This window comes from Lucilia sericata, unplaced genomic scaffold (genome assembly GCF_015586225.1).
Source record: "Lucilia sericata isolate MDLA Ls3-8-SP2 unplaced genomic scaffold, ASM1558622v1 Contig001582F_arrow, whole genome shotgun sequence".
NCBI classification, from domain to species: domain Eukaryota; kingdom Metazoa; phylum Arthropoda; class Insecta; order Diptera; family Calliphoridae; genus Lucilia; species Lucilia sericata.
In genome coordinates, this window is record NW_023995502.1 from 26,082 (window position 1) to 40,000 (window position 13,919).

At 30.0% G+C, this 13,919-nt stretch overlaps 1 protein-coding gene across 2 annotated transcripts in view; it reads left to right on the top strand.

Moving 5' to 3' along the window:
- The first annotated feature begins 11,059 nt into the window (after nt 1-11,059).
- The window catches only part of LOC119612019 (putative fatty acyl-CoA reductase CG5065), a 6,437-nt gene continuing 3,577 nt past the window's right edge, over nt 11,060-13,919 (top strand). Inside the window, exons 1-4 of one of the 2 annotated variants that reach the window (XM_037967729.1) lie at nt 11,060-11,262; nt 12,076-12,142; nt 13,493-13,778; nt 13,898-13,919. The exon at nt 13,898-13,919 is cut by the window's right edge and continues 129 nt beyond it. In XM_037967729.1, the coding sequence (XP_037823657.1) occupies nt 11,260-11,262; nt 12,076-12,142; nt 13,493-13,778; nt 13,898-13,919 (378 nt within the window). In that variant the 5' untranslated portion in view covers nt 11,060-11,259. The remainder of the gene's footprint in view (nt 11,263-12,075; nt 12,143-13,492; nt 13,779-13,897) is intronic. The other variant, XM_037967730.1, reaches the window with a different exon arrangement.

Sequence of the window (13,919 nt, forward strand, 5' to 3'; positions counted from 1 at the left end):
CAATTCCAACGCTTAGTACCACAGTCACTCCTTCAGCATCGAACTTATAATAATCTTCCCGCGAATTTGGGTTTAAACCACTGATACCACGTGCACTCCGGAAGGACCTCTCCAATAACCGGTACAAAACAAAGTCCGAAACTTTGCCCTGCGGGTTACCGGTTCCCGTGTTACCAGATTATGTGGTTCTCTGGTTCGACCCTATGTCAAACCATTGCAAGGAAAGGCCGATCATCACCAGGTACTGATAGCACCACTTTTCTCCGGGATTGCTAACACACTAAGGTGGGATCTTTCATTAACATAACATGCCGCCGGGCGAAGTTGGTAGCACAAATAGACTAACGATTTGATGGGATTCCAAAGCATTAAGTCTAAAGTGAAATTCGCGAGCACTGTTGCCTGAGATAACTGCTCACCGAACTTAGGTTATGTTGAATAGATCCGAAGAAATACACATAGAGGGTTATCGGACATGTTGAGCTCTCCTTTACAGTGAAAAGATCCAAATGTGAAAGTTATTATGCGATGTTCAGAAACTTCGGAACATAAACTTAACTGATATCCCAAGTTGAACCCTTTTCTTTTCCCTTTCCCCTTCTACAAACTAATACTAGAGGCAAGAATGATGTAATTTTTAGGACAAGGTTTTAAGATTGTGTGTCGGGTTGAGAATAAATTTTTGAACTGTTTCTAAACAATTTCTAATCTAGCAGATTAGCTTTAGTTCTTATTAGGTAATTAGTTACCAAAATAATCAAAAAGTAATTGAAACTATTGTTACCAATAGGTTGGTTACACTGTAACTTTAAAATATTGAAGTTATACTAAAACAAAATGCAATTCCAAAGAGCCCTTTTTATGACATGTTAGTATTTTTTTTTAAATTAATTTATGAAATGTATATAAATACATACATAAATAGAATGTTAAGTTCATTATAAATTAAACTAAATTATTACTTATTTCGAAAAAAAAGAAAATATATTAATTTAACATTTCTTCAATGTTCATTTCTTATACGTGACATTTTGAATTGAAATGAGCCAAACATATTCTTTAATTCGATGTCTAGCAACTAGAAAGGAACATTTTAAGAAATGTATACATAATTCGTAAAAACAAAGTATAATTTTTTTTTATATAAATATCGCCGACGTAATAAAAAAAAAAGAAATTTAAAATAAACGATAAACATTTAAAGAAAAATCAAAAGAGGGAAATCATTTTTATAGGTGTAAAATTTAAAAGGGTTTCTTACTCTTTAGATTTTAAATATGGAAAATACGAATAACAACAACAACAACAAATCAGCTTGAAAATCACCCCATCATCATTAAACATATTTTTCCCATTATATAACAAATACCAAAAAAAAATATATATATATATTACTTAAAAAAAATCCATACTAAATATAAATTAATAAATATATTTTAAATCATTTATACATACATACACCACAAAAAGAAAAGTAAGGGAAACTGAAAACCAAAAAAAAACACAAAAAAAAATCCCGCAGAAAATAAAAACAAAAACTTTGCGTATTATGCTAATTAAATAAGCTTAAATAAATAAGTATTTAAGAAAGTTATTATAATACATAAACTAATTAAAACACAAAATAAAACAACAAAACAAAAAAAATTAAAACGTATATAACATTCAATGATAATGAATGGTTTATAATAATAAAATAAAATGAATGTTTTATTTAAGGATATTTAACATATATAAAATCCTTAACACTTACATTAACTATGAAAAAAATAAGCATAAAAAAATTAAATATTAATGTACACTTATTTAATAAGAAATATTTGAAAAATAAATACAAAATTCATAAAATAAATTACAAAACTCGTCACTAATTTTTAAGCATAAAAATGTATTGGGATTATTTGAGAAACTTTCTGTGGTCTAAACTATAAAAAAAAATGGATTTATCATAAATTTAGCATTTCAAATATTATTATGTCAAATGAATCAAATTTCCATAAATATTAACACTTTGTCGTACTTGGGGTCTATTAAAGACCAATTTTTTAAACGCTACAAAACACTTTCCAATAGAAATCTTACTCGAAAATAATGTTCTCAATTTTCTTGATAACAATTAAAGAATAATTTGTATACCCTACACCGCTATAATGGACCATTTTATACCCTAAATGACTATAATGACCAAAGTTATTGGTCATACACTCACGTTAAATTATACCAAACGGCTAAGAATTACCTTCACAGACTATAGACTAGACTATAGACTAGACTATAGACTAGACTATAGACTAGACTATAGACTAGACTATAGACTAGACTATAGACTAGACTATAGACTAGACTATAGACTAAACTATAGACTAGACTATAGACTAGACTATAGACTAGACTATAGACTAGACTATAGACTAGACTATAGACTAGACTATAGACTAGACTATAGACTAGACTATAGACTAGACTGTAGAATAGACTATAGACTAGACTATAGACTAGACTATAGACTAGACTATAGACTAGACTATAGACTAGACTATAGACTAGACTATAGACTAGACTATAGACTATGTAATATTATGAAAGGCGTTCGATTATGTTAAAGTACTATTAATAGATAGTGGAAAACTTTATTGTGAACTTTTTTATTTCCACTATCAAAAAAGTTGGGGGGGTATATTGGTTTTGTCATTCAGTTTGTAGACTCCATAAAGTGTATATATAATCTGGCTTTTTCTAAGACGATCTAGACGATCTATTGAAGGTACGATAGAGATCAGAGTTATAGACCTAGAATGATGAAAATTTCCCAAAATATTAAATATTGATCAAAAATGTTTTTGCAATATCGGTCCATGCTATCACATAGCCCCCATACAAGTGAACCCCGGAATATGATTTAAATCGTCTTCAAAATGTTAATTAGGAAGAAAATGTGATTGTATTTTGCACAAGTTTGTTTTAAGGACCCAGAAACTATTCTGGCTGACATTGATCTATAATTGACACCTATAGAAGGTCTCCTATTTAATTTTCTAAGAATCGGTCTATAATTGATCCTACTTACGTATAAGTTCCCCGTCCAAATGATCATAACGAGCTTAAAACACAATAATTGCTATGAAATTCTGTATGAACAAATGTCATAGAAATATTTTGGAACATAAATCTTCCTACTTAATTTTAAAAGGTTCTGCGGGAAAAATCTCTCTATTTATATAAAAAATCGATCTTTAATTGATCATATTCCCCATATAAGGTCCCCTTCCAAAAGTGAAAGCTCATAACGGGCTTAAAAGTACCATTATTAAAATGAAATTATACATGAACAAGTTTCATGGAAACAAAAACCTTAATATGTACTTAATTTTATAAGGATAAGTCCATAATTTACCTTACTCCCCATATAAGGTCCCCTTAAGAAAATTACTATAATGCTTATAACTAGCTTAAAAATACCAGTATTGCAAAGAAATTCTACTAAAACAAGTTTTGTAGGAAGGGTAACTCAGTAGGAAGGGTAACTCAGTAGGTTAGTTGGTAATGTGCTAGCCTGTCAGTTTGGGGTTTGTGGGTTCGATTCCCACCAGAGACTGTTAAATTATATTGTTATTGACAAAACATTTTTCTAAAAAAGATATGTAGTAATTCAAACATTTCTGGAAAATAGGAATCGGATCATACTGGATCCAAGTCTCCATATAAGGTCCGTTTCAGAAAATTACCTAATTACGTAGAACCTTCTTTAAAATTCATGTATAAAATTCATCCAAAATCGTTTTCAACATTCTATGTCGATCGGTTCATAATTTACCTTATCCCCTAACACCGTTTTGAGAATAAAAGTTTATTCTCATTAAACCATTCAAACATTTTAGTATTAGAACTCGGTTGATGACCCAAATCCAAATCAAAGGCTGTATACCGAAAATCATATTAATGTGTTCATCAATTCCGATACACGATAATAAAATTCATACCTATGTACTTATGGATATCTAATAAAAGGGTAAATCGTTTTACTACAAGCTTTGATAGTGGGTATATAAGATTCGTTATAGCTCAATATAATACTCTTACTTCAAGAAATATGTATTATTATAATCAAATTTACTACAAATTTAGCACAACTCAAAAAAGAGGGTTTCCAGAAAATTGCAATGTTTTATAATTTGTTATTTCATAGATAAATATTATATTGTTGTAAAGGTTAATAATAAATTAAAATTTAATTTATGAGTTTTAGTTTGACGTTTACAATAAAATCTCGATATTACATTGACGTTAAAATAGATAAAACTATATCAAAGAATTAGTACTCAGTTTAAAACCCCTGATTTTTAAGTTAAGCCATTCTTCAAGTAAATGTATGATTATGTTCTTGAAATGCTTGGAATTAGATGGCGAAGTTCATTTTCAAACTCTTTTTCTGATCAGCAATTTGTGTGGTTAATAAGGTTAAATAAAATTATATAAATTAAAATGTCCACTTAGTTGTAGCTAGAACTTGTTTCACCTTCGAAAATGTTTCATAATGTTGTTTTTAAAATAAATTTTATTGAATTTAGACTGCCTAAGGAATTTCTATGGGATATATATTTAAGACCTATAATTTATATAAATACGCAGGTAAAAATAAACATTCGCTAAACTACAATAAAATCGGAAGAGTTTATTTTAATAATTTTAAACATAGTTGTGGACTTATAATATAATATTTGCTATAAAGATCTTTTGGTGCTTTCAAATGACCCGCCATTTCACAGTCTATAGACTAGACTATAGACTAGACTATAGACTAGACTATAGACTAGACTATAGACTAGACTATAGACTAGACTATAGACTAGACTATAGACTAGACTATAGACTAGACTGTAGAATAGACTATAGACTAGACTATAGACTAGACTATAGACTAGACTATAGACTAGACTATAGACTAGACTATAGACTAGACTATAGACTAGACTATAGACTAGACTATAGACTAGACTATAGACTAGACTATAGACTAGACTATAGACTAGACTATAGACTAGACTATAGACTAGACTATAGACTAGACTATAGACTAGACTATAGACTAGACTATAGACTAGACTATAGACTAGACTATAGACTAGACTATAGACTAGACTATAGACTAGACTATAGACTAGACTAAAGACTAGACTATAGACTAGACTATAGACTAGACTATAGACTAGACTATAGACTAGACTATAGACTAGACTATAGACTAGACTATAGACTAGACTAAACTATAGACTAGACTAGACTATAGACTAGACTAGACTAGACTAGACTAGACTAGACTAGACTACAGACTACAGACTACAGACTAGACTAGACTATAGACTAGACTAGACTAGACTAGACTATAGACTAGACTAGACTATAGACTAGACTAGACTAGACTATAGACTAGACTAGACTATAGACTAGACTAGACTATAGACTAGACTAGACTATAGACTAGACTAGACTATAGACTAGACTATAGACTAGACTAGACTATAGACTAGACTAGACTAGACTAGACTAGACTAGACTAGACTAGACTAGACTAGACTATAGACTAGACTAGACTAGACTATAGACTAGACTATAGACTAGACTATAGACTAGACTATAGACTAGACTATAGACTAGACTATAGACTAGACTATAGACTAGACTATAGACTAGACTATAGACTAGACTATAGACTAGACTATAGACTAGACTATAGACTAGACTATAGACTAGACTATAGACTAGACTATAGACTAGACTATAGACTAGACTATAGACTAGACTATAGACTAGACTATAGACTAGACTATAGACTAGACTATAGACTAGACTATAGACTAGACTATAGACTAGACTATAGACTAGACTATAGACTAGACTATAGACTAGACTATAGACTAGACTAGACTAGACTATAGACTAGACTAGACTAGACTATAGACTAGACTATAGACTAGACTATAGACTAGACTATAGACTAGACTATAGACTAGACTATAGACTAGACTATAGACTAGACTATAGACTAGACTATAGACTAGACTATAGACTAGACTATAGACTAGACTATAGACTAGACTATAGACTAGACTATAGACTAGACTATAGACTAGACTATAGACTAGACTATAGACTAGACTATAGACTAGACTATAGACTAGACTATAGACTAGACTATAGACTAGACTATAGACTAGACTATAGACTAGACTATAGACTAGACTATAGACTAGACTATAGACTAGACTATAGACTAGACTATAGACTAGACTATAGACTAGACTATAGACTAGACTATAGACTAGACTAGATAGACTATAGACTAGACTATGACTAGACTATAGACTAGACTATAGACTAGACTATAGACTAGACTATAGACTAGACTATAGACTAGACTATAGACTAGACTATAGACTAGACTATAGACTTGACTATAGACTGTACTATAGACTGTACTATAGACTAGTGTATAGACTAGACTATACACTAGAGTCTAGTGTATAGTCTAGTCTATACTAGACTATACACTAGAGTCTAGTGTATAGTCTAGTCTATACTAGACTATACACTAGAGTCTAGTGTATAGTCTAGTCTATACACTAGTCTATAGTACAGTCTATAGTACAGTCTATAGTCAAGTCTATAGTCTAGTCTATAGTCTAGTCTATAGTCTAGTCTATAGTCTAGTCTATAGTCTAGTCTATAGTCTAGTCTATAGTCTAGTCTATAGTCTAGTCTATAGTCTAGTCTATAGTCAGTCTATAGTCTAGTCTATAGTCTAGTCTATAGTCTAGTCTACTAGTCTAGTCTATAGTCTAGTCTATAGTCTAGTCTATAGTCTAGTCTATAGTCTAGTCTATAGTCTAGTCTATAGTCTAGTCTATAGTCTAGTCTATAGTCTAGTCTATAGTCTAGTCTATAGTCTAGTCTATAGTCTAGTCTATAGTCTAGTCTATAGTCTAGTCTATAGTCTAGTCTAGTCTAGTCTAGTCTAGTCTAGTCTAGTCTATAGTCTAGTCTATAGTCTAGTCTATAGTCTAGTCTATAGTCTAGTCTATAGTCTAGTCTAGTCTATAGTCTAGTCTATAGTCTAGTCTAGTCTATAGTCTAGTCTATAGTCTAGTCTATAGTCTAGTCTATAGTCTAGTCTATAGTCTAGTCTATAGTCTAGTCTATAGTCTAGTCTATAGTCTAGTCTATAGTCTAGTCTATAGTCTAGTCTATAGTCTAGTCTATAGTCTAGTCTATAGTCTAGTCTATAGTCTAGTCTATAGTCTAGTCTATAGTCTAGTCTATAGTCTAGTCTATAGTCTAGTCTATAGTCTAGTCTATAGTCTAGTCTAGTCTATAGTCTAGTCTATAGTCTAGTCTAGTCTAGTCTATAGTCTAGTCTAGTCTATAGTCTAGTCTAGTCTATAGTCTAGTCTAGTCTAGTCTAGTCTATAGTCTAGTCTAGTCTAGTCTATAGTCTAGTCTATAGTCTAGTCTAGTCTATAGTCTAGTCTAGTCTATAGTCTAGTCTAGTCTATAGTCTAGTCTAGTCTATAGTCTAGTCTAGTCTAGTCTAGTCTAGTCTAGTCTAGTCTAGTCTATAGTCTAGTCTAGTCTAGTCTATAGTCTAGTCTAGTCTGTAGTCTGTATGTAGTCTGTAGTCTGTAGTCTAGTCTAGTCTAGTCTATTCTAGTCTAGTCTAGTCTAGTCTAGTCTAGTCTAGTCTAGTCTATAGTCTAGTCTAGTCTATAGTTTAGTCTAGTCTATAGTCTAGTCTATAGTCTAGTCTATAGTCTAGTCTATAGTCTAGTCTATAGTCTAGTCTATAGTCTAGTCTTTAGTCTAGTCTATAGTCTAGTCTATAGTCTAGTCTATAGTCTAGTCTATAGTCTAGTCTATAGTCTAGTCTATAGTCTAGTCTATAGTCTAGTCTATAGTCTAGTCTATAGTCTAGTCTATAGTCTAGTCTATAGTCTAGTCTATAGTCTAGTCTATAGTCTAGTCAGTCTACATGTCTAGTCTTATAGTCTAGTCTATAGTCTAGTCTATAGTCTAGTCTATAGTCTAGTATAGTCTAGTCATAGTTAGTTCTAGTTGTCGAGTACGTCTAGTCTATAGTCTAGTCTATAGTCTAGTCTATAGTTAGTCTAGTAGTCTTAGAGTCTAGTCTATAGTCTAGTCTAGTTAGTCTATTAGACTGTGAAAATGGCGGGTCATTTGAAAGCACCAAAAGATCTTTATAGCAAATATTATATTATAAGTCCACAACTATGTTTAAATTATTAAAAATAAACTCTTCCGATTTTATTGTAGTTTAGCGAATGTTTATTTTTACCTGCGTATTATATAAATTATAGGTCTTAAATATATTCCCATAGAAATTCCTTAGGCAGTCTAAATTCAATAAAATTTATTTTAAAAAACAACCTTATGAAACATTTTCGAAGGTGAAACAAGTTCTAGCTACAACTAAGTGGACATTTTAATTTATATAATTTTATTTAACCTTATTAACCACACAAATTGCTGATCAGAAAAAGAGTTTGAAAATGAACTTCGCCATCTAATTCCAAGCATTTCAAGAACATAATCATACATTTACTTGAAGAATGGCTTAACTTAAAAATCAGGGGTTTTAAACTGAGTACTAATTCTTTGATATAGTTTTATCTATTTTAACGTCAATGTAATATCGAGATTTTATTGTAAACGTCAAACTAAAACTCATAAATTAAATTTTAATTTATTATTAACCTTTACAACAATATAATATTTATCTATGAAATAACAAATTATAAAACATTGCAATTTTCTGGAAACCCTCTTTTTTGAGTTGTGCTAAATTTGTAGTAAATTTGATTATAATAATACATATTTCTTGAAGTAAGAGTATTATATTGAGCTATAACGAATCTTATATACCCACTATCAAAGCTTGTAGTAAAACGATTTACCCTTTTATTAGATATCCATAAGTACATAGGTATGAATTTTATTATCGTGTATCGGAATTGATGAACACATTAATATGATTTTCGGTATACAGCCTTTGATTTGGATTTGGGTCATCAACCGAGTTCTAATACTAAAATGTTTGAATGGTTTAATGAGAATAAACTTTTATTCTCAAAACGGTGTTAGGGGATAAGGTAAATTATGAACCGATCGACATAGAATGTTGAAAACGATTTTGGATGAATTTTATACATGAATTTTAAAGAAGGTTCTACGTAATTAGGTAATTTTCTGAAACGGACCTTATATGGAGACTTGGATCCAGTATGATCCGATTCCTATTTTCCAGAAATGTTTGAATTACTACATATCTTTTTTAGAAAAATGTTTTGTCAATAACAATATAATTTAACAGTCTCTGGTGGGAATCGAACCCACAAACCCCAAACTGACAGGCTAGCACATTACCAACTAACCTACTGAGTTACCCTTCCTACTGAGTTACCCTTCCTACAAAACTTGTTTTAGTAGAATTTCTTTGCAATACTGGTATTTTTAAGCTAGTTATAAGCATTATAGTAATTTTCTTAAGGGGACCTTATATGGGGAGTAAGGTAAATTATGGACTTATCCTTATAAAATTAAGTACATATTAAGGTTTTTGTTTCCATGAAACTTGTTCATGTATAATTTCATTTTAATAATGGTACTTTTAAGCCCGTTATGAGCTTTCACTTTTGGAAGGGGACCTTATATGGGGAATATGATCAATTAAAGATCGATTTTTTATATAAATAGAGAGATTTTTCCCGCAGAACCTTTTAAAATTAAGTAGGAAGATTTATGTTCCAAAATATTTCTATGACATTTGTTCATACAGAATTTCATAGCAATTATTGTGTTTTAAGCTCGTTATGATCATTTGGACGGGGAACTTATACGTAAGTAGGATCAATTATAGACCGATTCTTAGAAAATTAAATAGGAGACCTTCTATAGGTGTCAATTATAGATCAATGTCAGCCAGAATAGTTTCTGGGTCCTTAAAACAAACTTGTGCAAAATACAATCACATTTTCTTCCTAATTAACATTTTGAAGACGATTTAAATCATATTCCGGGGTTCACTTGTATGGGGGCTATGTGATAGCATGGACCGATATTGCAAAAACATTTTTGATCAATATTTAATATTTTGGGAAATTTTCATCATTCTAGGTCTATAACTCTGATCTCTATCGTACCTTCAATAGATCGTCTAGATCGTCTTAGAAAAAGCCAGATTATATATACACTTTATGGAGTCTACAAACTGAATGACAAAACCAATATACCCCCCCAACTTTTTTGATAGTGGAAATAAAAAAGTTCACAATAAAGTTTTCCACTATCTATTAATAGTACTTTAACATAATCGAACGCCTTTCATAATATTACATATTAATAAATATTTAATTTTTTGTTTGTTTTAATTACCATATGTTTTATGAAAAGATGGCGAGTATATAGATTTCATTGTTTTGTATGTAACACTTTGAATTATTACCCGTTAACACCCTAATGACTACACTTTGAATTCTTTTGATATTATATGATCAAGCTGTAATATACTTCCCAAAATATTATCTGTTGATCAGAGATGTTTGTTTCCAAAATGGACAAAAGCGATTAAACAGAATAAATAGGACCTATACCTATTTGTAAATATGAACCCTAACAAAATTTCTCTCAGAAACAACCAATTAATGTTCAGAATATGTGATTACAAACATTGTTTTATTATGTCACTCAAATTATTTAATTTCCGTTAATATTTTAAGACATCTAGCATTTTAATGAGACTAGCAGGGTAATTAAAAATAAAATGGAAACAAAAAATATCGGTATCGTTTGATGTTTTGGCGGTTAGTATATAAAAATATAGAGTGTTCGGTATAACCGAATATAGTACTCTTGTTTGCCTCTTTAACATTTAGTTTAATATAAAGTTTATTACATAATTCATTTATTAAAGCAAAAAACCAATTGATTGTATATTAATTAAGTTATAAATGAACGAATGCAATATTTTACTATTAATATTTTGTCATTAGTTTAAAACGTTGTCTTAGTTGCAAAACTATAGTTTTAGCGCGTTAAAAAGGACATTTTAATATATATAATTATATATAGTGATCCTTGCAAATCGTAAAAGGTTTTATTGAAATACTTATTTGATTATTTAAATGAGTAAAGTAAACAATTTGTGGAGTGTTTAAAAAATTATAATTAAAACTTAGTGAACAAAAAAAAATGGTGCGTTTCTAATCAAAAATCTAACTGGTCGGCAAAATTAAAGCATTTTTCGTGACACTGAAAAAATTTTATAATTTCAAAACCTATGAGTTCTTGACGTAATTGACTTCAACTTAATCCAGTTTGATCGCCCTCAAGTTGAAACCGAGAAAGTAATTTATAATTTTCTACAGGATTAAACTCGATTCTGGACTCAAAATTCACCTCATCAGTTTTTCGAAATTTTCTGTTCTACATTTAAAAAACTTAATACTATGGGACCCTATTTACCCTGATAAAGTGTTGCCATCCTTAAAAGGACCTAATGGAATATTTGTCTGTTCTTATCACATATAGCATTCAAATTCATGGGGAAAATTTAAGATTTCAATTAGTACCATCATAATAACTCTGACAATACTGGAGTTACTTTCGTACTCACTTGGTATCTAAAGCGATGACTGTAAAGTACCAATGTCAAAAGATACTTATCAAATTTTAATAAATTGCCCATAATAGAGAGGAGTCACATGTCGGGATATAAATAATATTATTTAACTGTATAATTTTATTTTCAATTATTGCATTTTATTGGATAGGCACGTTATAGGGACATTATTAGTCTGAAACACTATCATATAATTCAATTCATATCTTGGAATTATAAAGGCCGCCTGACCTAATACTTCATTCTAAAATGTAAAGCAATATATATGTGATCCAAGCTTTGCCTTAATAGCAGACATGCTGTCGACCAGTGTTAAAAGTTATGGCTATAGAAAGAAAATGTTGTGATAAATAAAAAATGATTTTAATTTTTTTCGTTTTTTATAGAAGAACGAAACTATGTTGATAACAGAATTCTTTAGAAATCGGGAAATATTTATAACCGGTGGAACAGGTGAGTATAAGTGAAACTGAACACTTTTTTCTATTTAAAAATTTTAACAAATTGAGACTACTCCGTACACCATCAAAGGGTGCAAAACTTATCCAAATTTGTATATATAACATTAATTATATCCTAGGCGAGGACCATGTAATCTAATCATGCATTACATCAGAGTAAACCCAAAACTACTCCCATGCTAAAATTATGGGTGTATATAATCCACAACATGGTCCTATGTAATGCAGGCTATGTTGTTTTGGAATAAACATAATCAGTCTACAGGCTGCAGGCTACATTACATAATATTACTAAACGGATCATGTATTCAATAATGTTTACGAGAGCTTATTCAGGGCTTTCAAGAGTAAGATTTTTGTTTCAAAATTATCAAAAATCTGCCATTATTTTACGTGCTAAACCTGAGATATAAAATTGCAAAAGAGAATAATGAACAGAAACCAATATTCTACTGAAAAAAATATCAACTGTGATCTATTTATTCGAATGATCCAGACTGATTTAGGTTACTTAATGATTTTATTTATCAGGCTGAATGAATAGTTTATAAAAGATTCCTTGTATATGTTATATAATCCAAACAAAATAAACTTTCAAATCAAATTGTTTTCAGAAAATGTTTGTGAATTATGATAGAGATAAATGTTTGTCGTTAAATGATCATAAATTGTGATCGAAATACATAAATGATTATCTTATTGACCAATAGCTGTGATAAATATGTATATACACTCGCTTAAGATCACTTGATCTATATGATTTATACTTTTGTGTTTTCATAATTTTTACCTTCGTGAGAAGCCTATCATTCCATTTGTAGTTCCTAAAATCAAGTTTTCCGACCCTATAAAGTAATATATAGAGGATCCTTATAGATAGCGGAGTCGATTTAGCGAAGATCGTCTGTCTGTTTGTGTGTCTGTCCGCATGTATGTTGAAATCAATTTGCCCCAGATATATGTGAGATCCTAATCTTAAATAATACTATCAGACATGCTTTCGAGAAGTTTCCTATTTAAAATCGAAGCATAAATAACGGATATATGATAAAATTTTTAATATATTTCGGATCGATATAGATAGGTATGTATATATATATATATATATATAGGCAATATGTATATCAGAAGAAAGATATTCGAAAGATCTTTGATTTTATATGCAATACATCTAGAAAAAGAATTATATGTTTAAGATGTATGTATATCCAATAAGATATGGATTTTTTTTAAATTTTTGTAATTTAAAAAGAAATATATTAAAATATATTATGGTAGAGTATACATATAAGATTCAGCGTAGCTTAATTTAACTTGTTTTCATTAACCCTCTCGTTTTTAGGTTATCTTGGTAAAAGTTTAATTGAAAAACTCTTGCGAGAATGTCCTGATATATCAAAAATGTATCTATTGATACGACCAAAGAGAAATAAAACACCACTAGAACGTCTAAAGGAGTTTTCCGAAGATTTAGTCTTTGAACATTTACATCGCGAACAACCGAATGCTTTTGATAAAGTTATACCGATTGTTGGCGATAGTGTTGAACTTGGTATGGGTATTAGTCAGGAAGATTTAGAACGTTTGAAAAATGTTTCTATTATTGTACACGGTGCAGCTAATGTAAGGTAAGTTAAAATTTTTTAAAGTAAAAATTAACGTTAAGTGTGGTAGAACTTATAATTTGGAATTGTTTTGAATTAGATTTTAATTTAATAAACATCTACTTTAAATTTATCATTTTAAGATTTGATAACAATTTGCGTGGC